Here is a 27,977-nt window from a genome sequence, read left to right as displayed (position 1 = left end):
CAGCAGCAGCAGCAGCAGCAGCAGCAGCAGCAGCAGCAGCAGCAGCAGCAGGGGATGAGTGACAGAGAACATTCTATGCCTTGGACGTTGTCATGGCCTAAGCTGTGCTAGCACTTCCTCAGGAAATGAGATTGATTTTTACAATAGCCAATAACGTTTGCACTTTATTAACGCCTGTATGTAAATACGAATAGCTATGTTTTATATATCTATATGTCTATATGTCTATATCTCTCCACATATAGCCATACTCTGCAAGGAGACAAAGAAAAAGATCAAATGCTCTCAGAAAATTAGTTTTTATTGAGGAGCTCCAGAATGGAGCAGAAGGGACTTGGGACAATGTTAGCACTTGACAATCACACACACACACACACACACACACACATACACACGATGGTCTCCTGACTGCAGGGTGAAGGAGACAATCCTGTGAGAAGGATCCATGCCTTGCAGCCTGCTTTGGCCACAAAACACTTTGTTTCGCAATAATTTCCCTCCACACTAGGCTGCTTTTCTGGCCAAGGAGCTAAGTTCCAACCCACCACTCTGTCCCAGGGTGTCCCATGTGCCTTTGCTTGTCTTGATTTTAGCTTTGTCATTCAAGCCCCACATCTGATTTGTGAACCTTTTGACTTAGCCTAGAAACTTGGTCCCATCTCTCCACTTTTACAGACCACCAAAATCAAAGAGGACAGTTTCCACCCATGAAATTGCCCCACTGTCTACGAATAATACTGTGTTCTTTGATTTCTTCCCATTCCCGAGTTACTATTATTTGCTCTCAGCCATTGTCCCTTTTTAAATGTGGCACACCCAAAACCCAACCCCTGTGGCTCATCGTATTTAATTTTGGTCACCCTCCTGCTGGAGCTTCCAGCTTGCCATGGCAACACCAGTGAGTTCCATCTTCCCAGGCCCCCAAGGAGCAGGAGATTTGCATGACACACACTGTACAACTGTCCGCCAACACTTTGAACCCTTGGTTTGCTTGGTCAGCATAAGGTCTGAGAGTTAGTTAAGCTTCTCCCGGTAAGGACAGGAGGTGGGGGCCCAGCTCTTCCCCCAGGTGGCGTCAATTACAGCAGGGCGGTGTGGACTCTCTTCCCCAGCTTCTCGAGCTGAGCACGGTCTTCCCATTACCCGCACCCACCCCAGTCTGGAAATGAAAGTTGTTTCTAGACAAGAATCCACTGTAAGAAATGTGCCCTGGTGAGCCCAAAGAGTTAGCGCAGCAAGTAGAAATGCTTGCCACCCAAGAAAGGAGACTCGAGTTCAATCCCCCAGAACCCACAAAAAAAGCGCCATGTTCAGTGGAACACACTTGTAATCTCATCCCTGCAAGCTAGGAAGACTTCCCCCAAAGCAAGGTGAGCAGCTTCCTGAGGACCAGCGTCTGACATTGACCTCTGGCCTCCGTCACACACGCACCCACGTGCACCCTCACACACACACACACACACACACACACACACACACACGATAGAAATGGGCGTTCATGCCACCTCGCTGTGGTGACAGATTGGACTGCACAGACCTCTCTCGTGTTACGATTTGAAGCTGACCGTGAGCTGGACCTCAAGGGACCTCCTGTGCATGACTCTCATTAGGTTAATACTCTTTTGTATACATAATAAGTCCCATCTGCCTGTGCAAGAAAACCTCTCTGCTCTAGGAGTCTTTTTCATAGGGCTACTGGTGTCTTTGTTGCCCTAACCTTTGCAGGAATTAAGAGCGGGTATTTGAATAGGGGACACGTGAGGGTCCCGTGTAGAGTCAGGAATCTATGCCTGCTTGGATGAGAGCAAAGAGCAAGCTTTAATAGGAAGCTTGTAAATCCACCAACAGATGTGGATGTTGCAAGCAACAGTCTCTATTTTTTTTTTTTAAATGTGGTTTGAAGCTACTTATTTTCAACCAAATAGGAACATGATTGAAGGACCATCAAGGACTATCTTTTGCTCTGTCTGGACCATGGAAGGCCTCAGCTCACAGAGGATTTTAGGATACATGGTCAAGTTGGGGACAAGACAAAAAGTATAGGCGCTGTTTCCCATGGAAGTGTGCTGTGAACACACTTGGTGGAGACCCCAAATCCACTTGCACCTTAGGGCTTGCCAGTCCCATCCCAGTAGTTGTTGTACACTGCCCTCTAGTGGTGAATTTATAGAATACTGGCCCACTGGTGGGATTTTCTAGGGTTCAAAGGTGATTTCACTTCCGGGTCATCATCAGAAACTGGATTATGGTGTCATGTTACCGTGGCTTGTTTGTTTATGTCACTTTTTTTTTTTTCTTATTCAAGAAAAAGACCAAGGAATAACATTGCTGTCATTCCTAAAAATGTTGACCTCCATTCGCTACTCTGCCTAAAGGGAAGGTTTTACTCTTATTGAACACTTCAGCCATACTCATGTATTAAAATAGGAATGTGAATGCACAATATTCTTTTATATCAAAACCTAAAGCACTTATTTTCATTCTATGCCATGTTTGTCTTTTATATAAATAAAAAGAAATGTCTGGTAGATCAAATAAATCAAAAGTCTGCAGATGAATCCTGCCTCTTGTTGCTGTTCCCGGTAGCTAAACCCACCCCACACACCAGATTATTCGGCAGCACGGCAGAAAGTGTCACCTACAAATCCGTTCTGCCTTTCCCACGTGGGTTGTCTCTGAACAGCCCTGAGAGTACATTTCCCTGGGCAGATGCACCGTGTCTGCTCACCGCAGGTCATGGCACCAGTGAGTGACAAAGCGAAGTTATGAGTCCATCAAAGCCCCACCCGGTGAACAAGTAAGTCACCATGCCGGCTTACAGAGCGTGGCGCCAGGTAAGTTACAGGAGCGGGAGTTACCTGCAGTCTCATGCCCACTCGGATGCCGACTTGCCCACAGCTGCAGACTATGCAGTAGGCTCTTCCGTCCATACACTCCAGCACGACCATGAGATTACTTGCAGCTTAGCCAGAACTGCATACATCTGGGAGGAAGGTATAGGAAGGAGTGGATAGAATCTAAGGTGAGCCTCTGATGACCCTCCTGACCTCCTACTTCTGTGAAGGAATGGCAATGGGCCCAGGCTTGAAGCTCGCTTATGGGTAGTCACAGCAGCTCTGGTCAAGATGGCTCTGGCCCTTATGTTGGAGGCAGGGACATTCTAAAACAGACTTGGGTCCCTTCACAAACAACCCAGGAGAGCTAGGGTGGTTATACAGGCATGGGGAAATGAGCTTGGCCCTCAGAGCCCAGGCAAAATACCCACAGGTGCTTATAATGTCAGTTTGGGAGGAAAAGATAGAGCCTCTCAGGGACTTGCTGGTCAACCAGCCTCGCCTAACTGAGCCCCAGGTAAGAGACAGTCAAAACCCAAGTGTCCAGGTCTAAGGAACAGCCCTGGAAGCTGACCTCTGGCCTGGCCACCCACATCTGCACATGTGCTCTTGCCTACACATGAACGCACAAACACAACATAAAACTAATCCCTGACAAACTCACTAGTAACAGATGAGCAGTCGCCCTGCGCAGCCTGCTCTCCCTTTCCGCCTTAGCCTGCCCTGATTCCTGTGTTTCCGCAGGATGGCTCTTGGTGTGCCAGCATGGCCTCCTCCCCATCCCAGGGACTGTTTCGTCCAGGATTGTCATGGTGGTGGTTACTTCAGAGAATGTGCATCTGATGGGTGTTTCTTTCCTCTCACCAGCATGCTGGAGTACCTGCCTCGTGCCCTTTGGTAGCCCATTTGTGTGTTGAACTTAGAAAACCGTGCCTGCATCCTGGCTGATAATAAGTTGTTGCTTTGCATAAAGGCAGATTTATAGAAAAAGAAAAACTATATAGCATTAAAAACACAGAGGGAAGGAGATCTTGGTACAGGTCAGGGACAGGGAGGGGTCTACCTATGTGAGTGTTGACAAAACACTCACTCAGTGAGCATTAGCCCTGACCATCAGGCACAGGAGGGAGGCAATGTGCCCGCCCATCTCCCAGGGGAAGAACTGGATTTTCAGAACCCAAGTTCCTGAGCTACAATCAGGGGCAAAGCCAAGTTAACCATGAACTAGAACTTCAAGCAACTGAAGAGCTTGCTTGTTTCGTGTTGTGTCCTGATTAAAACTGACCAGTGCAGTAGGACAAAAGGCCACACCATGAGGAAAATGCCTGGCACTCCATCTAACACTTACATCTTTGCATCTCCCTCCCTGTAGCTCTGTCTCCTTCAGGAGAGCCAATACATTCTTTCCTCTCCACCTAGTTTGCCCAGCACACCCCTAACAAGGTCTGAAGAAATGCTTGCAGAGAGAACAGTGGAAAGATGAGTGGCTGAGGCACATAGTGCTTCTTCATGTGTGAAATGTGTACTAGGACCTGAGATGGCCTCGAATCAGCCAGCCATCAAGAACATGGCTTTAGCAAATCTGCCTTTATCTCAAAAGGTATAAGAAAGACAGCAGAACACGATAACTGCACTTTCATAAGTATTTTTTTCTTGAATGATAAATGAGTAAAAACATGAACTTTTTTTTTTAAGTCATTGAGAGATAACAGTGTATTTTTGGCAACCACAGGAGATGGGATCTTATCTAAAAACCCAAGAATGGAAGTGGCCTAGTGAGCTGAGGAAAGAGCTCAAAAAACATCGCACCATCTGGTGTACAGCCCTTTATAGGACTTTCAGAGTCTTTACCCCTTCTCCTTGAGTTTGAGGGGCTCCTCCCCACCCCCACCCCACTCCCTGCACACACGTGCATATGTGTGCTTTGTTTTATAGATAAAGCTCAGAAAAGGACAGACTCCCAGTTTTCCTTGGCAAGCTGGATTTTTATTTTATTTTATTTTTTGTGTGTTCATCTTGATGTTTCCACTTAGTCCCTACTCCAGCTACAGAAGGACTCTAATGGCAACAGCTGGGCTCCAGAGTCAAACTGTCCACCTGGAACAGCACTGAGCTACAGTTAGGAGCAACAACACAGAGCCCTGGAGCGCCCAAAGGTCTGGCTCATTAACTGTATTTCTTCTCTGGTTGCGGAGACCAAATACCTGACAAGCAGGGAGGAAAAGATTCTTTGGGCTTACCGTTTAAGGTGGCACAGTCCACTGAGGTAGGGAAGGCGTGGCAGCAGGAATCCAGTCAGCTGAGCACATTGTGTCTTTGAGGGCTAAGTTACATTTTAAGTTTTAATTACTGTGCCTAAGAGATTCATAAAACAAAAATTCCTCTAACCTCTAAAATCCTTGCCTAAGAACAGATCCTTCCTGAAATGTTGGAGGCTATTGTTTGTGTGAGGTAACAAGCCACATGTGTGTTTTACCTCCCCTAAACAAATTTCCCTGCCCCAACTGCACAGGTGGCGTTGGGATCACATGTAGGCGGGAGGTACACAGGCTGCAAGTACATCAGGAAGATGCTTGCCCCTGATTGGACCCGGTGGGACAGGCGTAGCCCTGAGTTTGCCTTTATAAAGTTCTGCAAAAACTTGTCGCCATTTTCTGGACACTCCGGGATGGACTGGGACAGAGTTCCATCATCTTGGCCAATATTTAATTAAAGCGTGCTCCAAATTTGGCTCAAAAATGATGGTAGTGGTCTTGTTATCATCTGGTAGGATTAACAGTGTCCACTATCAGGAAGCAAAATTCGGAAGTGGAGCCTTGCTACAAAACCTCAAGTGAACCCTTCTCCCACTTCTCCCAGTGAGGCTCCGCCCCCTTAAAGTCCTACAGCTTTCAGAAATAGCTCCACCAGCTAGGGCTCAAGTGCAAGCCTGTGGGGTACAAATGCACTATTACCACAGCACCAGCCCAAACTACAGAGGAGGAAAGCTGCCCTTAGCCCTGAAGGACTGAAGAGAGAGCAGCCAATAAGAGCGCAGGAAGAGCCCCCTCCCCCCATGCACAAGGTCTCTGGGCTCAAACTCAAGAGCCTTGGCCAAAACAGAAGCCAAGGTCTTTTGACCCTCCTCCAGGGTCTGTACCACCCAGGTGATGTCCGTGCTGGCAAGGTCAGGAGCATTAGCAGCTGGCAGCACCCACCTAGCGCCCTCAGCAGGGAGCCCATCTCTCCTGCCAACCACCGCCTTTTAGATGCAAGGACTTTCTGTTTAGTGATGACCTTTTCTTTTCTTTTTTGTCTTAAACTCTGCTTGCCAATGACATGCTAATGGCCCCATCTTGAGAGGGCCAGGGTCACTTGCTTCCCCAGGTGACAGACAAGGAACTTTTCATCTACACAAGCCTGTTTATCCCTTTCCACGGAAGCTACCCCAGTTAGCATCTGCTCATCTTGTTCATTTTCCCCCTAAAGTAACTGTCTAATCATTGCTTATCACATTTCTAATTAGTTTCCTCCTTTTTTTTCACTGGAATGATTCTGGCTTCATACTGTAGAGGTTGGGGGGTCATGCCTTTCAGGCCTGCTTTGCAAACACTGCTGATCAAGACAAGACTGTGAACCTGCCCACATTTCAGGGCCTGCCAATCAGTTGCACACAGCATAATCTATTCTAATATTCCTCCCGATACTTGCTGCACTTAAAAATAACATGTTAACAACATCTTCCCATTCTAATTATTGAGCCTTCACTTCATTTTAATTTTTGAGAATTTTATACAATGAGTACTGTTTACATCATTTTAGACCTTCCCCTTCCCCCCTCTCCCCAATCCTGATCTTCTCCTGTCCCCTCCCAGTCCTACATTTTCAAAACCCTCTCAAAATAGTCCAAATGCTAAAGAGATGTCTATGGTGTGGCATATGCTGGTCTTCCACACTGATTTTTAGGGTGGCCTTCTGGTCACCCAAACCATTCAGGCTACACAGTAGGACAGGGTGACTTGAGGCGGGGACTGTTAAACCGAAAACCAATGAAGGTGTTTGAATTCCATATTTTGTGTGTCCAAACATCCACAGGCAGTCCCTGAGGGCTCGCAGTGTGAAGACAGAATGAGCACCCAGCTGTACACACATTATGATAAGTAACTGTAATGCCCAGTTTGTGAGACCCCCAAAGACCATCAGGAATAGACTCCACTGCAAATACATGAGAGTTTATTGTATACGTGCTCGAGCTACGGGTTGCAAAAACTTCCTGTGGAAGCAGGAAAGGAATGCAGCCACTTGATCTAGAGGAACAAGGTTTTTAAAGGGAAAAAATGCAAGCAGGGAGTTACACTAGAGGAACAAGGTTTTTAAAGGAAAAAAATGCAAACAGGGAGTTACATGCCTTAGTGTTACATGATTGGGAAGGGAAATTGACTTTTGAAATGATTGGACGCCAAGACCACAAACAGTTCTGGCCTAGCCATCTGGGCAGGTTTCCTAGCAACTGTATCTCTAGTGGGCAGGAAAAGAATGTAGTAAGGCTGGTCTCCCCCTTCCCCCTGCAGGCAGCTGGACATGTGTTCACCTGGCTATCTTTTGTTTAGGCTTGTGTTTTAAACTTTAAACCAATACCCAAAATTCTTTGGTCTCTCATAACAAAGTTCTGTTGTTGAAAAAAAAAATTAGGTGATGGGACTGAAGATAATGTCTCAGAAACTAAGAGTGCATGCTGCTCTCTCAGAGGACCAGAGCTTGGTTCCCAGAACCCATGTTTGGCACTTAAGACTTCCTGTAACTCCAGTGATGATGGAGGATGTTGGCTCTCTTCTGGCCTCTGCAGGCACAAAGCTCCAAAGCTCCAGACAGGCATTTGCAATCCATATAAATAGAAAGTTAAAATGAAGGCAGCAATATGGCGACATAGCAATAGTCTCTGAAGGGTGACTTTTGATAAAATGTTAATTATTTTTGGACTATATTTTGAGATTGGGGCAACGTCCCTACTAGGAATATACATTCCTAGTAAATTAATGCTATTCTATACATCACAGATAGATATGTTGGAAGTAAATTATGAGTCCTAATAACTATAATTAATGTTCTGAGGCTCTTCATGAAGAATGCCTCCCTCCCACTCAAATTCCCACTAAGGTGCTCTCCAAGTTGATAAACACCTGGAATACAGAGGCGATGGTTTATAGATGAAAGCCCCTAGCTTCTCATTCTCCATACTTGAACTTGGCTGGGGCTGAATGAAATTTTTGAATAATGTGTTCTAAAATCAGAGAGGTGACATTTGTTCCCTGGCTTTTCTTGGTTGGGGGACAGGACTGCATTTGTTGGAATGCCTGTTCAAAGCTGTGGAGCATGCTAAGACACGGCCCCTGTGTTTGAATTTTATGCAGTTGCCCCAGGGAAAGCTGCTGATTTGAGTTCTGCCTTGTGCTTTGGTTTCAGGAGACAAGTACTGCATTAGGAAATGTACTTGCACTGCCTAAAGGACTTAAGTCGCCATTGGCATCATCCATCGTCTCTAATCCACACTAAATGTGACTTGTCAAAGTGACAGAGCTGTGTTTAAACAGTGAGCATGCAAAACTGTAACAGAATCATTTCCTGCCTAAGCTGTCATTGTTAGGATATTCTGTCTCAGGCATGGGGAGAGTAACTAAGACACATCTTTTTAAGGACTGAGCAGGTTTCTCCTCCTTGTGAGCTGTGGTCCCAGGCTTTTGCCCTTTCATTCTTTCTTAATCTCCAAACACGGTCTGCAACAATTTAATTCAATTCTGTGATTTGAAATACTATTCCTATGCTGATGGATCCGCAATTTAAGACTTTCATTCCCAACTTCCTCCCTGAAGCTGAGATTCATAATTATCAATAAATCATTTGGGGCTGGCTGATTTATAGACGGCTCAAACCTTGCAGTGCCTATATCAGGTGACATATAAATCTACCGTTCCCATTTAAGGAAGCAAGAATTCTTTCCTAAAAGTTGTCCAACCAAAAGTATATGAAACTGTCCTAATACCCTCCTTACTCTATGGACACTCTCTTCCATCCATCAGCCCTACTGTGCCTTGAATTCGAACTGTGCCCTACAGGCTCTTGTACTGAGTGGTTGATTGCCAGCTGATAGGCTTTGGAATTTGTTGCACATCTGGAGTCTAATCTAATTTCTGTATTAATCCCTTGATGGATTCATAACAGGAAGTGATTACTGGGAAATACAGATAACAAGAGGAGGTAGGTTACTGTGGGTGTATTTTTTAAAGGTTTGTTTGTTTTTATGTATATGAGTGTTTCACCTGCATATATATCTGTCTACCATGTCCTTGCTTGGTGTCTGTGGGGGCCAGAAAAGAGTTAAGTTGTGGATAGTTGTGACCTGCTAAGTGGGTATTGGAATTGAACCAGGTCCTCTGGAAGAGCAGCCAGTATCCTTAACTACAGAGCCATCTCTACTGCCCCCTGTGAATTTATTCTATACACTACATCTTGCTCTTAATCTTTCTGCATTCTTTCTTCCTCCTACATTCTGTGAGATGAACTGCCCTTTTCATTATGAACCCTTCCAGTGTCTTTTCTCCCATGAGTCATTTGCCACAGCACTGAGAAAAGTAACCAATATGCCTGTTGATCCACCCATAGAAGCTTCTAGAACAAAACCTCTGACCACTAGTCCTTACATCACAACTCTAGTATAAATGAGCATACTTGCTTTCTTGAGATGTTTTGTTGTGAAGATCCACAGTATGTCTAAATGAATTTAATAAAATCACTTTACAACACAGAGAAAAATGGGAGTAACTGTCAGAAAGCATATGAAGCAAAAGTCAAAAGGTTTTATCATAAAACTGCCTTGCAGCTTAGCTTCAGAATTCTAGGTATACACCCATGAGAGTGAGTGTGTACACAGGATATCAAGGCATCCCACCTTCTTCTGAGCTACAAGAGCCATGACCAGGTACTCGGTAGACTATGGACTTGCTTATTGGTTACACACTACAGTTTTTGACCTGAGAGTTACAAGAGGCATGTGGACGGCAATTGGGACACTGGGATATAAACAGGAAAGAACAGGCATCAGAAGAACAAATTCTTATAAATTTTAATAAAATTTGTTTTTCAAAGAAAAACTGTAGCTATTTAATCATTAATCCAACCCCACAATACTCACATGCAAATAAAACAAAATAGAAAAGGAGAAAAAAAAAATCAAATGAATAGGAAAAGAAGTCAGTCCCTGGCATCACATTGACTTCTGGCTTGCTTTCTGGTTCTCGAGTCTGCATGGCCTCTTCCACACATATATCTGAGCACCCCATGTTCTCCACTCTACACATCATGCTTTCTTCTCCTCTTTTCCTCCTCGTCTTTGAGGCTGAGCCTATCTTTACACCTTCATTCTCCACAGCACTAAAATCCAGTTTCCCAGACAATTGGCTGGGGTCATTTTGTTCTACACAGATAGAAATCAGAAGAGGAGGAGGAGAAGGAGGAGGAGGAGAAGGAGGAGGAGGATCAAGCCCTTCTAGTGCTGGCAATTTTGGGACCTTAAGTTCAAACATTTAGGGGATGAGTTGGCAGACACAGAGCCTCCTAGATCCAAGCCCAGAGACATATATGGTTGTCACTGTAAAAGTTAAAGAAACAATTTTCTAGATGCTCATGTCAGAGGCTTCTTTCTCTGGGCTCTCCCCACTCTTGGCCTGGCCCTTGGCATTTAGTATAACCATCAGCTCTTAGTAGAAACTAGCAGCAGTAATGCTTGGCACCAGTGTGTGGCACAGCTCCAAAACCCTGAGCATCAGGAGTCCTCAATAGCACCTCACATGATAGCACTTGAGCCTTAGAAATCAAGGTATGCAGTTAGCCTTTATAATTCAGCTGTTACCTGTTGAAGCAGCCAGGGCCCATGATTCCCATCTATGTCTCATTGAGCTTTGTGCCTTCTGAAAATGTTGTTCTTCACCTTCGCTCTCTGCTTCTATATGCCCACCATCCTTACTCATCCCCACCATTTCTCTTCCTCACCGTCTCTGTCCTCTTCAGCTGCCCTCTCTCTGTTGCTATGGCTGCTTCCACTTCCTCAGCAGAGTCAGGTGCCGGCCGCTCTCTGGCCCTGTGGTTTTCTCCTCTTTGCATTACCAACTCAGCCTATAGTACATGTGCTGGATAGTTTTATGTCAACTTGACACAAGCGCAAGTTGTCTGAAAGTAGGAAACCTCAACTGAGGAAAATGTGTCCATAAGTTCCAGCTGTAGGGCTGGGATCCTGGGTTCTCTAAAATCAAATAAACAAACAAATCAATAAGCTGATCAAGTCATGATGAGTAAGGCAATTAGCAGCACCCCTCCATGGCATTGGCTTCTGCCTCCAGGTTCTTGCCCTGTTTGAGTTCTTGTCCTGACTTCCTTTAATGATGGACTACAATGTGGGAAGTATAAACTGAATAAAACCTTTGCTCCCCAACTCGCTTCTGGTGTTCCATCAAAGCAACAGAAATCCTAACTAAGAGATTACCCATGATAAAGATTATAGGTAGGCAAGTAAAACCACTTTGGAGGTGGGAGTGAGAGAGAGCACAGGGAGATGTTTACAAGCTGGCTAGGAAAATAAGCCAAACAGCGGAGGAGGGCTATGACATGCAGATGCAAGACTAATTTGCACCAATCACAACTGCTTCCCATTCCACTCTTATACACAAGGACCAGTCTCTGCCCTCAAATGATACCAGTCTCAAGCTTTCTGTTGGGTCACTAGGGGTGTGCTACCTCCTGCTCTGAAGTTAGAAAGCTGAAAAGCTACAGCGTTAGCAGGATCATAGATCACCAAGATGTTTGATAGCTAAAGCTCACACATGTTGTCTACAGCAACTGTAGCTCAACCTCAGTCTCTGGAGCAGGTGCTGCAGCTTTGGGAACAGTGGCCCTTGCACCTGCGAGGTAGTTTCCTCAGGGTATGCAGCCCGGTAAAAGCAGCCAGGCTGCTAGATGGCAGTCCAACCTGTCCCTAAGAGGGCTTGCTCAGTTGATAGTTGCCTTCCCCAAGGCAACCTGACAATGGGAAGGGTCTGGCAACTGTGAATGAGTCAAAGTGCACAGCAACTTAGCTCATTTAAAACCATCATTGAAAGGATGCTTCAAATAAGACCTCTTAGTCTATTCTTAGCAGAGTTTGACCTGGGTAATAATGTTTACCGTGTCACTACTTGAATTGTACAATTCTTTGGCAATTCTCTGTCTCTTCTAGAATGAAGAAGACTTCACAAGACAATTTTTATCTATTCTATCCATTGCCTATGTTTTGGTTTAGTTTCATTTTTATCTCTATCTGTCTATCATCTATCTATTTACCATTTATCTACCTATTTATTGCTGTTGTTTGAGACACATTCTCAAGAATACGAAACTAGCTGGTTCAGGGATCTGACTGGGATTACAAGGGCAGGTCTCCACACCCAGCCTTTTTCCCTTTGTGAGTTCTGAGGGATCTGACTCAGGTCTTCATGAATTTAAGGCAAATGTTTTATTGAGTGAGCAATTACTCCACCCTCTCAAATTATTATATTTATAAGCATTGAGCCAAATACCTGATTGATGGTGATTTCTGAATATTTCAAGAAACAAACAAACAAAAAAAAAATGGGATGGTAAATTATCTGACCCCAGTGGTATTTTCCATCAATCAAGAAAATGCCATGTCTCATCAAAGGCACAGCTGGACCTGAGCTGGGCTCTTGAGTTTCCCATAATTGCCTAGTAGAAAAAAAAAAATGACTAAACAACAAACCCGTGCTTTGGTGCATATTCTTTTACAATTTTTAAGGTGTTGACTAAGACTGAACATTTCTAGCCTCTTTAGTGGTTAAAGTAAATATCCAGTTGAATCCAGTTCCCTTCTTTAGAATGTACTGACACAATCTCTAGACCAAGAAATGACAGAAAAAAGAACGCCAGTAACGCACAGTGTTGATAGGGCCTTTTATTTCATGAAGTACAACTTACTGAAAGCATCAGTCTTAGGAGCATTTTATGTAGACAAATTTTAAAAAGCAACAAGAATGAAATCATGTACAGATAGCTCCCACCGCCGGGGAGTTTGAAGTTAATTCAGAAAATGAAGTGAAAATACCCTTTGCTGGGTGGAGACAGTGAAAGACCAAGCAGTCTACAGTGAAAATATTCAGTGAACACGACACAGTACACATCTGTTTCTCAGAATCCAGTGTCATGAGTTAGTGATACAGTATGAGGTGCAGACCAACAACACCCGGATGCCTCTCAACACACAGCCTTCGTTCCACACCTGATCTCTGAACCATGCTTGTTTCTTAGGGAAACTCTCTAGAAACAAATCTATGATGACGCTCCAAGAGAAAGTTGCAATCATCCACTTCCATGAACAAAGGAGGACTGATACCGAAAGGGCTCTGATTCTCTTCTCTGTCCACGACAGACCAAAAAGTCTCACTGACATTTCAAAGTTTGAGAAGGAGAATATTGCACAACCTACGACTTTGCTTCTGGTAATTTATTCTGTTCCCAAGAGTGAAAGTATGAAATGCATTCCCAAATCTAAAAGAGGGACAGAGGCCACACAGACATGCAGTGCTGTTTCCCACCTAAGGGCATATTTGCAGGAATGGATTAGCGTTTTATAATCACGGATCGAAAGGGCGCAGTACAAAGTATTTGGTTTTACCCAGTCTCTAACTCAAATGAATTAGAATAGACAATGATTCATTTTCACTCCTGAAAAAAACAAAACCAAACCCAAAAAACTTTAGCCCAAATAAAACATTAAGAATCTTACATGTCGCTCTTTCTCATATATATATATATGTGTGTGTGTGCATAAATATATGTATATATGTGAATCTACATACATATATATTATATTATATATAAATATATAATATATAGTGTCATCTGAATATTTCAAGGAACAAACAAAAAATAATGGGATTATAAACTATCTGACCCCAGTGGTATTTCCAACGGGAGAAATGTATGTGGGGTGTGTGTGTGTGTGTATGTGTGTGTATGTCTATCTTTGACATGTTTTAGATGCTTTAGGAATTCTGTACATTTGTAGCACAAACACCATAGTTGTACTTTTCAAAGGCTGGCTGAGGGCTACTAAAATATTACATGTTCTTTAGCTGGCAAAACATCAGTAAAGGCTGTTCCTGGACCATTGTTTCTCAGCTTTTTCCTGTGTATCAGACTCACCTGTTAGACTTATTAAAACACGGGATGCTGGAACCAGAGTTTCTGAGTCAGGTGGTGTGGAGAATTTGCATATTAAGTGAGTTTCCTGGTGATGCCAGCTGGTGGTACAGGGGCCACAGCAAGGTTCACTGCTGTAAGCTCCAAGTTCTATGTTCTTTAAAGAGTTCTGGGAGTATTCATCCACATGGCACTGCCTACAGTCTCCTCAGGGTTGTTTCCAAGGATAACATTTGAGAGAATTTTTTTTTTATTACTTCTACTTTCTCCATTCTACAAACAGTAGCAGCAGACAGCCGAAGAACCCTTAAAAGAACGCTTAGGACTAATTGCTGAGCATTTTGGTTTTCTGTATGGGGAGGGGACTGTTTCCTAATCTCACCAGAAGGACTGTGGTCTACCTAGTATGTTTTCAGATGCGCTGGTCTGTGTCCATCCCCAGGACAGGAGTGGTGCCTCTGGGGGGATGAAAGCCATGGCTACATGTCTCTACCCAGGCTGTCTATCTCATCCAGCAGGAAGTCCATGTCTTCCCGGCTCACTTGAGGACTGATGACCACCTGGCGGAAGAAGTTGACCTTCCCTCTGTGGGGCTGGTAGCCCAGCATGAGACTTCCTTTCTTCATCATTTTCTCCTTAATGGCTGGGGCCACCTGCAAGGGGACAGAGGACAGAGATGAAACCAAGTGGCCTAGCACTTCAGCTGCTCCTTCGCCAACTGGTGTGGCTCTCAGCCTTGTCCCCTTCCTGGAATTGTTACAGCACATACACCCCGAGTGGTTGAGCTGTGTTACTTCACCTTTGACCCCACAGGGAGAGATGGCCATTGCAGATGAGGAGTCAGGCACATGAGTTCCCTTTCTGAGGCTGGGGTTAAATACTCCACTGAAGAGGAACTTAGGGTAGGAAGGGGTTCACCTCAGTTTATGGATTACAGTCCATCTTCAGGGGATGTCAGGACAGGAAATCAAACAGGAACTTGAAGCAGAAACCATGGAGGGACACTGCTTGCTGGCTCATTTGTGGGCTGATGCTCAGTTTGCTTTCCTATGCAGCCCAGGACAGCCTGGCCAGGAAACCATGCTGCACACGGTGGGCTGGGCCCTCCTACACTGGTTGACAATCAGACTCTCCCCCACCACACACTCAGTGTGATCTGGAAAATCTCTCCACTGAGACACCCTTCTCAGGTGACTGTCGGCCATGTCGAGCTTACAGTTAAAGCTACACAGGACATGGGAGCTGTTACGGAACCAGAAGCTTGCTGTTTCAGCTGGCTGGCCAGTGAGCTCTCAGGATCAGCCTGTCTTTGCTGGGGTTACTGTGTGCATGGCTGTGCCTGGCTTGAATGTTGCAGATGACTCTTGACGAGCTTACTTTACAGAATGGTAATGGGCCCTTGAGTCATCATCATTCCTCTACTGTAAAGATGCCTCACCTGATGGACAAGAAAATAAAATCAAAGAAAAATATTGGGAAGGCCTTAATTATAAACATGTCTGTCAAGGAAAGCCAAAAATCACCTAGTTCAGAGCTAGCAGCTTGTGGTCCTACAGATGATTTTAAGGTCACAGCCCCGTTCAGACCCACCCCGTTCATTTCCCACTCTGTGTCTCTGCCCATTTTAAATTTTAAGCAGGCAGGTAAACTCGTGGCTTCCGCCTAATTTGCATGCTTGGGTCACTTTTCAGTGCTTCCATTTTTCCCCCTCTCAAAAAGGGCATTTCCTGCCCCACCTGTGGAAAGCATTCAGACTTGAAGCCAGCTCATGAGGCTCCCGAGGCTTGGTGAAGCCATTATCAAAATGAGTCTGTCGGGCTGCCGGGGCTTATCAGAAATATTTTTTCGTTGTTTTAACTTTTTTTTTTTTTTTTTTTACATTTTATTTATTTATGTGGGGGAAGGAAGCAGGGTTCATGCCACAACCACATGTATGGAGGTCAGTTTTCTCCATCCACCAATGGAGGTCATCACGCTCTATGGCCAGCAGCTTCACCTGCTGAGCCATCTTCCAGCCCCAGAAATGTTTTCTGATGCGCAAACTAGAAACCTAAGAGGACACGTTTTAATAGAAAGATATTCTGGAGGGCTATATCACGGCTCTTGTTTCAGGTACAAAAACATGCAGGCTTCCACAGGCAACGTTCCCAAAGTGAGAAGCAAACTTCCTACATTTAAGTTTGTTCCTGGTCTCCCAAGATTGCAAAGCAGTAATAAAATATCACTGGGTCTCAGAGAATGAGCCAAGTGAGGGTTGGACAGTGCGCAAGAAATTTTTAACCTCTCTCTGAACACCATGATTAACTCCTAGAAGTAGTCACTGCTAGGCACATGGCAAAGGCCTCCTCTATCTAGAAATCCCATATGGGTAAGAAAGTCCTGAGGATCCTCAAAGGCAACAACCTATGGAATTTCTGGCACAAATCATAATCATAGCGGTAGCAATCCTTACTGTTAAAAAATATTTTGCCAGTTCTTTCTGCCTTGCAATGCTCATTTCAAACTAATTGGAAAGGGCCTGTGTATTTTCAGTGTAGAGCCTGGGAATGTTTTCATTAGTGGTCAGATTATCGCCTTTGCACTTAAAAACACCACCCATTCTCTGTTCATGAGGCTTCAAGGCACAGGCTGACACTAGGCAGTCCCGGTATTCTCTCTTTGCTGGCAGCAGCAGAGAACAGTCCTCATCTGGCAGGATGGAATATTCACAGGGGAAAGAAAATATGCACAAACTAAATGTAAGTACACGAGTCTCATGCCTAAGTGGAGCACGCATGGCAGAAAGCAATTTGGCAGGGCTGAGATTGCTTTCCTGCTCTCAATTATTTTTACTGAGGCTTTCCCTTCAAATTGTAAATCAGATTCTTTCCATGTGCCTCAGTGTGCTTGGTTCCTGCATCTTAAGTGGAGAAGATCCTGGCATTTCTATTTCATTGCACAGCTTCCTCTCCATGGCTCTACGGGATTTCTGTTCCCCCTCTTAAATTATGTTCCAGTAATGACTTGGTCATTTCAATGGCATTCTGTTGTCATCCTGCTACAACACTTGGTAGCCCCGAGGATTTAAAAAGGTGCTTAAGCAGAAGGAAGCACAAGATAAAATGACTCTCTCTGGCCAAGTGTAGCCATTTGATAAGCAGTGCTGTAGCGGGGTCTCACCCTCTATTGAAGGAAATTAAGGCTAACATGGTTTCACATATGTGTATCCCTGGGTGGAATAGTACACACCTGTAATCTGAACATTGAGGAGATGGAGGCTAGAGGAGCAAGAGTTCAAGGCTCACCTGGGTTACATGAGAACCCGTCTAAAAAATAAAATAGGAGGCTGGAGAGGTGGCTCAGCGGTTAAGAGCACTGGCTGCTCTTGCAGAGGACCCAGGTTTGGTTCCCAACACAGACATGGCAGCTCACAACCACCTGTAACTCCAGTTCCAGGGGGATCTGAAGTCCTCTTCTGACCCCTTTGGGCCCTGGCACACTAATTCGTAGCACACACATACACATAAATTTAAAACACAAGTAAATCACAATTGATAACCCATAACAAAGGAAAAATCTGTTTTCTCTGATGGAGTCTCACTGGCTACACAAACCACACTTCAGTGCTGGCCCCACGCCCAGCAGTAGATGCCAATGCAAAACAAACTCAATCGTATTTTTAGAAGATTTTTTTTTTCTCACAATGCTTTGTCTGGGCATTTAAAAAAAACTTTACATATCTTTTGGATATATGTATCTTTTCCACAGGAAAAGTCAGACATCAGGGGTATGGAGCGCTGCCATGAAAGCCTCCTACAATGGACCGGTGATAGTTTGCCAAACTGTAACTCATATGATGGACTGTATAAAAAGACAGGGCACTGTGCTCGGAATTTGCTGGGCACCTGTGTTGGGGATGACACCATTCATCTCTTAAAATTAATTAATCAGTTTTAATTTGTACATGGTCCCCCTTTTTGCTTTCTCTCTCTGTGAGCATCTCCAGAGACTTGATTCTTTGGAAGTGCTGAGGAAAGCACAACTTCTGATTGGTGCCTTCTCCCAAAAGCATCCACTGCGCACCCGTGTTAGAAAGAGCCTTCCCACCTTAGTGGTTTCAGACATGGAATCTCACATGTCATGTATACTGTGACCGCACAATGATGGATAGGAATGACCTCCTGCATTCTTCTAGGGAGGTCTGTGCTTGCCTCAGTTGTCAGAATACAGGACTGCTTTGTGAGTGAAGAAACGAAATTTCTGTGGGTTGAAAAAACAAGCATGGAGCCCAAGCTCAAAACATCTCCAGGTCCCTGCTCCCCTGGAGTCTGCTACTTGCTATCATGCCTGAGTTTGGGAAACACTGAACAACAAAGTCTTCCCAGGACATCAGCAGAGGCCGAGGTGGGGTAGACAGGGAGGGGAGGGCATTCTGCAATCCTGGGAGAGCAGGGCAAGAGGATGAAATTTCTTCTTGAATCGCTTACGTCAGTTTTCCACAAGTAAAATATTTCAAAGCCAATGACCTTTGGAGAAGTTTGTCAAATTGTTTGTCAATGGTAAAACTTGACAAAGTATTCAAAACACTTAACATTCCCCAGAAAACAGTGAGTATTTTCATTCTGAATGCTTGAAGTGTCACTGCCCATGTCTCAGTGTCTTTCCTGCATTAGTTTTTTACTTGTCTCAGTCCTATGTACAATGTATTTGCCCTGATACCCTGCCCCATAATTTAAGGTTGAGCTGTATCTCTGTAAGTATCTCAAGTTAAATTATGTAAAATTGGTGATCAGTAGCCCAAGAAATCATATGTATCCAAAAGATTGGTTCAGCTTGACAGAACACGAAGAAATATACATTTCCTCTAGACACGCCTTTCTAAAGTATGAATATTTTTAGCCTAATTTCTCCCACAGTACATCTGAAAAGTCAGAATAAAGTGTGCCTCCATTTAAAAGAACTGCCCCATTCATGCTTTTGCTAACACAAGCGAGAAAGTGCCAAAATTAGGAGTTTAGAATTGCAGTGTCTGAAGGAGGCAGTTAGCTTCACATGATGTTTACACCGTAGAGACAACTATGGCAGACATTCCCATAAACCGAATGTCAGCCATAGATTTGAGGCCAGCTGAAGTGAACAGTCATAAAAACAAACCAAACTGAACCAAGAGCTTTAGCTGAAGAATGGACACAATAAACACTTCACACCCTCTATAAAGCAAAGCTTGACGCTCTGTGTGTTCCAACAGCCAGCTGAGCTAACAGCAACTGAAGAGTGGTTGTGGGCCAACACCCAAATTTCAGCCATGGTCTCAGATTTCCTTTGTGCTCTGAGAAGTGAAGTGTATCTTAGCAAATTCCAGCAGAAGTAGAAACAGCGACATAGGGGCTTGTGAGCAAATGTCAGGGAGCTCTTCCCACAGAACACCACCAGGGCCCGAGATTGGGTCCCACATAGAAACCAACCGTGGTGGCGTGTGCCCTGTGACAGGCAGAAACAAGATGGTCTCTGCAGCTTGGTAGCAGCTGGTATTGTCAGCTTGGTGAGCTTCACATTTAGGGAGAGATCCTGCCTCAAAAAAAAAAATAAAGTATGGACCTCTGGCCACACACACACACACACACACACACCACACGAATGTGTATGCACACGCATGTACGATCACATACATGCACTTGCACACACATGCACAAGCTCACACCGGAACACATACACTGTTTGTTGCCCATGCATACACAGCACATCAAACCATTTAAGATGGCTGCAATGACAGTGGAGTGCTACTTGCATTCAGTGTCTCCACTAACCCACAAGGCCTGAGTTAACCTAACCCATGGAGGAATTGCGTGGCCTCAATGTCAAAGCGTCCTCGTTCAGCACCACTTTTCAGTAAGGGATGCCCCTGACAACTCTGGGTCCTTCCTGGTTCTCCCATGACTCTCTGTGGACCAGAGTAAGTAACTAAATTTAAGGGGCAGCAGAAGAAGTGAAAAGCTGAGAGTTGAAAAGGATTTCCACGTTGTTTCTCAAGGATTCTTAACAAGATCGCTCAGAAATGATGATGCCTCTGGAGAGTGAGGAAACAAGAGCACATTCCCATTTTTCTTGGGCTCCTGTGGGTGAGGATCCAACATCTCTGCACACTTTCCTGGTTGTTTTAACAGACAAGGGCTTTCCTCCCCAAACTGGTTCCTGATACAGTAAGCAGCTGAGTGACGTAAGAATTAGATACCCAAGGGCAGCATTCACGCCTCACCTGTAGAGCTGAGGGTGTGGCACAGTCTGTGAATGCTTGCCTAAGATGTAGAGTCCTAGGGTCAACCCCAGGGAAGTAGGCAAACCTCAGTGACAGAAGGAACATTTGAGAAGGAACATTTGTGCTAAGGAGGATGAAAGATGCTGAGTCTTTTTCTCAGATGATCTCGGGGCACCTGCCTAAGGATGGCATCTGCCTCCATCTCCTGAAGTGAAGTAACCATGGTAACTGCCTGCTGAGATTTTGGTGACTGATTTACTCCATGCCAACAGGCTTCTAACAGCCACTGAGGCTCTTTGGGGCACTAAATGCAACACCTCTGCCTGGCAACTTAGAAACAAACATGCTGCCATTTGGGCAACACCCTCAAACCATGAATCTAAATAAATAAATAAATAAACAAATAAATTCTTTCTTAAGTTGCTTCTTTCCAGACTCTGACCCACAAAGTATAGAGAAGAAATGGCAACATTTATGAACAGGCAAAAGGGCTCCCAGAAAACAGGGGCTGCCACCAAACCTGATGACCTGAGTTCTATCCCAGGGACCAAAAGGGAAAATGGGGAGAACAGAATATTACAAGTTGTCCTCTGACTTCTATACATGCATTGTAGCAACTGTATACACTCTCTCACACACACACACACACACACACACACACACACACACACACTCAAACACATAAATAAATGTGATAAAAATAAAATAAAATGGCTATAATTGATAACTTATGAAACATAAATTGTGCCTGGAACATTAAGTTCAAACTTTCTGTTTCAGCCTAAAAGTTTTATAATTTCCATCTTGAAGTACTATCTTTTCAGCCTCCTGCCCATCACCACACAGCACAGGCAGAAGTGTATGGCGGAGAGGTGGGAGAGAAAGAGAAGCAGAACAATTTGTGCTCTATGACGAGAGGCAGAACTGGAAATGTGAGGGTGGTGAGAAACACTCCAATGTGAGCAGCCTGCAACCTGAGGCCATGGAAACGTCCCAGCCCACGCTGCTGCCGAGGGTCATGTCTGGATCTGAGGCCCTACAGTAGCAGGGGTCTGTGTTGGTGTCTCATGTCCTGGCCTATGTTACCACCAAAGGCCACGACGAGGAGGCTCCTGGTCTGGGCTGCAGCCTGGGGCCATGTTGCTATCCATGGGCTGCCCAGAGCTAGCCCCACCCCTCACCAGCTGTGGTGTTGGGGAGAGTTGACTCTCCCAGAGCATGAGAGCAGGAGGGCTGGCCCTGCCCCTCATCTGGTGCAAAGTGGTGTGGGTGGGGAGAGATGCCTCACCTCCATCAACCCCTCACTGCTTGCAACAGGCAGGAGAACCAGCCCTGGGAGAGGGAGAGTTGGCTCCACCCCTCACCTGGGCAGGTAAGGGAGAGCTTGGTCCTGGTGGCATGGGCACAGGAGAGCAGGGGGGCTGACCAACTCAGCTATACCATCCAGGCTCAGATCCAGGGCTTTGAGTTGGACCACCCCAGCATCTACCACATCTGTGATCTGCTGGAGCACATGAAGGGGCTGGTCTTGAAGAACCAAAGCTGTAGTATCTCCACAACACAGGGCAACAACAGGATATGCAAGAGGAGTCCCCATGAGAATCCAGTATTGATAGTGTAGCAGAAGCCAGGGGCCTCAAACCAGACCAGTGACTCATTGCAATGAACATTTGCACGTAAAGCTGTTTGTGCAAAATAGTATACGGTGTGACACACTACAGCTTTCACGGAGAATTTTTGTTGTTGCTGCTGTTGTTTTAAGTGTTTGTCGTTTGTTTGTTTGGTTTTGGTTTTTCAAGACAGGGTTTTTCTGTGTAGCCTTGACTGTCTTGGAACTTGCTCTGCAAACCAGGCTGGACTTGAACTAGGAGATCCACCTGCCTCTTAATTAATTCTTTTTTGTTTTCTTTTCAGGGGGAGGATACAAGGGCAGGGGGCAGACATGGAGGGATGGGGAAATAAGTGAGACATGAGATTGGGGTGCATAATGTGAAATTGACAAACAAAAGTTTAATAAAAAACAAAAAGTACTGTCTTTTAAGTTAGCTCTTAATTATATAATAATATATATTTATCATAATAATATGTAATATATATACATATTTTAAAAATTATTGTAATGGAGTCATTTGTACTGAAGAGCTGGCTTCTGATGGAAACTCTGATTTCTTGCCTCTGGTTGTTAGTTACTAGGTAAGGAAATGCTTTCAGCCATGAGCTTTGTATGTTGACGATGGTAGAATTCTAAAGGGCGCTTTCACTAACTGCCTTTCCATTTTACGGACACGCAATTACAGAATCTATGATAAACATGTTTAGTATTTTTCTCTTGAAGTATTTTATTTCCCATGTGTCCCATCTTCGCTACAGTGGCCAGAGCCCAGTGAACGCCCAGCAGACGCTGCAGGTGCTCCTGGTTTGTGACTGAACGTAGAGGGAAGCTTTTCATGCTCAACATATCCCAACACATCCCCCAAGCCAAGCTCAGCATGTGCTGCAGGCGTCCGCTCGGCCTTCCCAAAGGTCACGGGGAGTGGATGGTTAAGTCAATTTCTAAGGCTCTCGTTCTTTCTTCATCCACCGAAGTGGGAAATATAATTAAGATTACATTTTTTTAATGTGTTCAGAAACAGGTGGAAAAGTGATGAAAATTTCGCTTTAAGAACTGCTTTTTACTTGGCATCTAAAATAATGGGTTCTACTGAATGAAGCCCTAAAAATGGAACCTGGGTGGGGCGCTCTATGCAGTCCTGGCTGGCTAATCCATCTCTCCAGACAGAGCCCAAAAAATAGTACATAAATTGTTTCAACCCGGGTGAGTGGATTATTGTAAAGATTCCTGAAATAATCCTCTCATCTTTTAACAGCTCTGACCCAGTTTAGGGGAGTCTCTTTAATGCCTCCTCCTGCCTCACTGACCTCCAGGACGGATGGTCAGACAAATCTGCATTAACAGGCTACTTTCATCTCTGGACTTACAAAGGGGACAGAGTTTCTTTCAAAAGGAAATTGAAACTTGTATTACTAGGCAACATTTTGGGAGATTTTACTTTTCATTTCATAACCAGAGCAAACGGAGAACAGAGATACGAAACAACAGGCAGGTCTTGGCACAGGGCACTGACTGGCATAGACGGAGAGGCCAGCGCTCAATGGGAGTTTTCCTCCACGTGGTTTATTCACAAGCCCTAGGCCCTCGCTCCAGAAGGAAATACAGATGGTGTATAGAAGAAGGGGTGAGGCTGGTTGCTGGAGGCAGACACACAGGGACAGCCTCAGCCCAGAGGACTGACAGGAAGAGAGGGGACCTTACAGGAAGTGAGAACCCTGAGTGTGGGCAGAGTCCTTGCTGCTGGAACAGGAAGACCTGGGTTCAGTTCCCAAGGCCCATCATAAAGGTGGGATGAGGTGGGAGGCAGCAGGCTTGTCATTCCTGTGCTGGCAGAGGGTGGAGGTTAGAGGCGGGGCAGAAGCAGGAGGATCTCTGAGGTTTTCTGCCCCGCCAGCCTAGCTGAATTGGGAATCTCCAGGCTCAATGAGAGACTTTTCAGACAATAGTGTGGAGAAGTGACTAAGGAAACCCTGTTTATATTTTGAATGATAGGAAATCGGTGTGCTTTGCACCAGTGCGAGTGAAGTCCCTAAAGCTGTGCATCGCAGCCTTGTCCCACGTGGACGAAAATTAGAAAATAAAACTGCAGGGCTCCTGGCTCTGTGAAGAGGCTCCAGGGTTTAAACGGAACGGTCAGTCTTGTGATTGATTTGACCGACGGGTTCTCACCTTCTTCCCCCAAGCCATGAACTTATGTGTGTTCTCTTGATATCTTCTCTCGTGAACAATGGGGTACACCTGTGCCCAGGAGCTGTGAGAGTCAGCTTCCCCGTTGCTGTGACAGATACCTAAGGTGGTCCTGTTTCCAAAACGCTGAGGTCTATTCTCCTTTCCTTTTCTCTCCAGCAAAATAACAACCCAAGTCTTTAGGAACCACGTTCTGAGGATGTGTTTAATCCTGATGTAACTTGATGTGTTGACATGGGTTGGGTGGTGGGGATAAGGGTGCAGTGGGACGGGGGTTGAGGGGGGGGGGAGGGAGCTTCCTTTTTCTGAGGAGAAGGGGAAGGGAGAGAGGGGGAAGATGGTGGCAGGGTGAGACTGGGAGGGGAAGAGGAATTGGACTATGATCAGGATGTAAAGTGAATGAATGAATGAATGAATGAATGAATGAATGAATGAATGAATAAAAAGAACCACATTCTTTCCATGACTGACAGGACATATCACCAGATCTCTCACGAGACCTTCCTGTAGGTGTGAACACTTACTCCAGAAATTATATGCACATAAATCGTCCCAGCTGGCAGCACTATTTGGGGGAGATTATGGACTGTTTAGGAAGTGGAGCCCTACCTGAAGAAAGATGTCCTTGGAGGCAAGATTGGAGGTTTTACAGCCTGGCCCCTCTTCCTGTCCTCCTGTGTGTGAAGAAACCCTGGTCTCTCAGCTCCCTGCTCCTGCCATGCCTCCCTCAGAGCTCGTGTGAACTCTCTCTTTGGAACCAAGAACCAAACTTCTTCTATGAGTTGTTTTAGGTTGTGGAGTTTTATCACAGCAAGGGAACAGCAGTGAATACAGAAGGCATCATTCATAGGGCCAGCAAGGTGACAGAGTTTGTATGTACTTAAATGAACACAAAGAAACTGAGAAATGACCTGCCAGTCATTACCCTAATCCACCAGCAATGGGGTTTGAAGAGCGTTGGAGCCAGCCCTCGGGTCATCCTGTGCAGGGTACAGGTGGTCCTGGTGTTACATGGGGAAGGCATGGAGGTCTTAACTAAGCCCCAGTCCTACTAAGACCTTGGAACTGGAAATTCATTTTAGCAGATTAATCCAAGTATGAAACCCCCATACTAAAGGACTATGAAGAGCAGGCACAAGGTTTTCACCGTCAGTACTTTCACAGGAGCCATGGGAAATAGCCTAGGGCTCGTCCTTGGAAACAGGATGACAGTTTGTGAGGGAAGCAGCCTTCTCATTTTGCTTTCTATTCTTCCCTCACCTGAGAGGGAGTCTAATCCCTGCCCATCAGTTAGGGCATTCCCACAGTTAGGAATGCCAATACGTAAAAACAACAGCTCGGTGTGCAAGGAGGAGAAACAGCACTGGAATGAGCGGGGAGAAACGAGCTAGATTTATCTACTGTCGGAAGTATTTTCTGTAGATGCAGCGTGGTGCCGCAGTGTTGGGTGTTCTTAGTGGCCGTCAGCGCAGGGGAGTGAAGATAAAACAGTGTAAGTCAAAATTAAATTTATGTACCACTGACTGCATGTCTGTATATAGCACGTGTGTGCAGGTGCCTGCAGAGGTCAGAAGAGGATGCTGGGTCCCTTGGAGCTTGAGTTACAATCAGTTGTGAGCCAGTCAGTGTGGGCGCTGGGAACTTGGGTCCTCTGAAAGAACAGTAAGCACTGCTCTTAACCACACAGCCATATTTCCAGACCCCTGAATTAACATGAGCTTGAACACGGAAAGACGTCAGAGTCCCGAGACAGTCTGTGCTGAAAGAATGCTGCCTGAGTAAAAAAGTTTCCATCTTCATAGCATGCACGTGATACGTGCTTGAGAACACACGTGTGTCTACATAGGCTATCTTTGGCAGCATGTACGTGACATGCGCTTGAGAACACATGTATGTCTATAGCAAATGCTTTTCAGATCCTTGCGGGCTTGTCCTGCCCCTGAGATGGGGCCCATCACCACAGGGCTGAGTGAAGTGACTCTCCTGACAGGTTATGAGACAAATCGATCAGAAACGGGATTTGTTCTGTTTATGATGACAGATCACAGCCGTAAGAAAGCGTAATCCTTCCTCCTAGGATTTTAGCATCTAAACTCTTTGATGGTGTGAAATTTCTTCCTACAGTTAAAGCCTCTAGATCTCCAGCACATCATCATCATCATCATCATCATCATCATCAACATCACACACACAAAGTTAGTCAGACAGACACATAGATACAGAGACACACAGACAGACAGATACAGTCAGACAAACAAACAGGCCACACACACACACACACACACACACACACACACACACACACACTCCAGTCTCCTTGACTGCTGGCAGCCATGAATCGACTATGCATAGCTCTGTCAAAATGATGATGTGTTTGCCTGTCTAAATAAGAAAGAAGGAGGGGAAGGCGAGAGAAAGAGAAATGTAGAATTGAATTGAATTAGAAGCACACACTCTTATTCATTCTGGTAAGGAATAAAGTCATATCAATTCATACATATCTTTGGACACTTTTTGTAAAAATCTTCAAATCCAATTTCTCCTGAAAAGATAGCCACTGTTATATTTTTCCAAATCAAATAAACATGTCAGTATTTTAAAATATTATATTATCACTTGCTTTAAAAAGAAAATTCTAGACATGTAATGTGGATGAAATACTCAAATAAAGTGCAGGGTTTAATCATTTTCACAGATGTATCTCTTTTTTAAAGATTTATGTACATTTGTGGCTGTGTGTGTGTGTGTGTGTGTGTGTGTGTGTGTGCCACATGAGTGCAGGTGACTTCAGAGGCCAGAAGAGGGCGTCAGATCTTCCTGGAGCTGGAGTTACAGGCAGCTGAGAGCTGAGTCCCTAACACAGCTGCTGGTCCTCTGGAGCATCAGCATTGAGCCATCTCTCCAGGCCTAGATTTATTCTATTTTATATTTTCCCTTTTCCACCTACTTGTCCGTTCTGTTTAAAATCTGAATTTCACACTTGCTGAGATTGTGGCCTGCAGCTGGGACTGACTGTCTCCATTACGAAGTCAGAGTGAATCTGCTCCTGACTCACTGCACTGGCTAGATCACTGGGGTCACTAATGATGGGTCTCTCCAAACTTCCTGCCAGTCACACAGGACCATTCTATGACTTAAAAGTGCTTCCTGTCAGAGCCACCTCAGAAATATTTACAAGAACGGCCTACCAAACCCTCAGCAACACGCAGAACTCATTACTCATCTGGAGGCATAAAACAGGCCCGGGGGAAAGGGGAGGCAGGGGAGGGGCTCGCGGCTTCTACCTTCCCCTGGATCAAAACAGTGCCGCCGAGGCGATGGATTGATTCAGCACGCCATCTAGTGAGCGTTAGGGGAAGTGCAGGGACACAAAGGAAAATTCCAAACTCAGATGTTCTGCGCTTCCTTTAGGGCTGTTTGAAAGAATAAAACGACAAGTCTGACTTGGTGGTGCACAACTCTCATCACTACTATTCAGGAGGCTGCGGCAGGTGGGTCACAAGGTCAAGGTTAGCCTGGCTACTGAGTGCAAGGCTGGCGTGGGCAACTTAGGGAGACTGTCAACAATAAACAATCAAATAAGGAATTGAATAATACAGTGTGCAGGGATGTGCTTTGGTGGCAGAGAGCACTTTTGTGGGATTTACAAGGTACTGGCTTTAATCCCTAGAACTGTCCTTTCCCTACCAAAAATGATGTGGGTGCGTGCTTGCGTGTGTGCGCGCATGTGTGTGTGTGTGGTTCAGAAGACATGCCTTTTGTCTGAAATAGCGTCTCTCACTGGAATTTGACAGGTGGGCCAGGATAATGCGCCTGGCAGCCTGGGCAGATTCACCTGTCTCTGGCTCCCACCTCACAGCACCAGGAGTCCACACAGGCAACTCAC

General features: G+C 45.1%; 1 protein-coding gene across 1 annotated transcript in view; it reads right to left on the bottom strand.

Moving 5' to 3' along the window:
- Window positions 1-14,397: 14,397 nt before the first annotated feature.
- Gadl1 (glutamate decarboxylase like 1) overlaps window positions 14,398-27,977 on the bottom strand; it is a 138,602-nt gene continuing 125,022 nt past the window's right edge. Inside the window, exon 16 of the mRNA XM_055601547.1 lies at window positions 14,398-14,710. Coding sequence (XP_055457522.1) covers window positions 14,537-14,710 — 174 coding nt within the window. The 3' untranslated portion in view covers window positions 14,398-14,536. The remainder of the gene's footprint in view (window positions 14,711-27,977) is intronic.

This window comes from Psammomys obesus, unplaced genomic scaffold, assembly GCF_907164565.1.
Source record: "Psammomys obesus unplaced genomic scaffold, mPsaObe1.curated_primary_1811, whole genome shotgun sequence".
Classification (NCBI taxonomy): Eukaryota; Metazoa; Chordata; class Mammalia; order Rodentia; family Muridae; genus Psammomys; species Psammomys obesus.
Note: the sequence above shows the minus strand (reverse complement) of the source record. Positions and strands in the feature narration are given on the sequence as shown.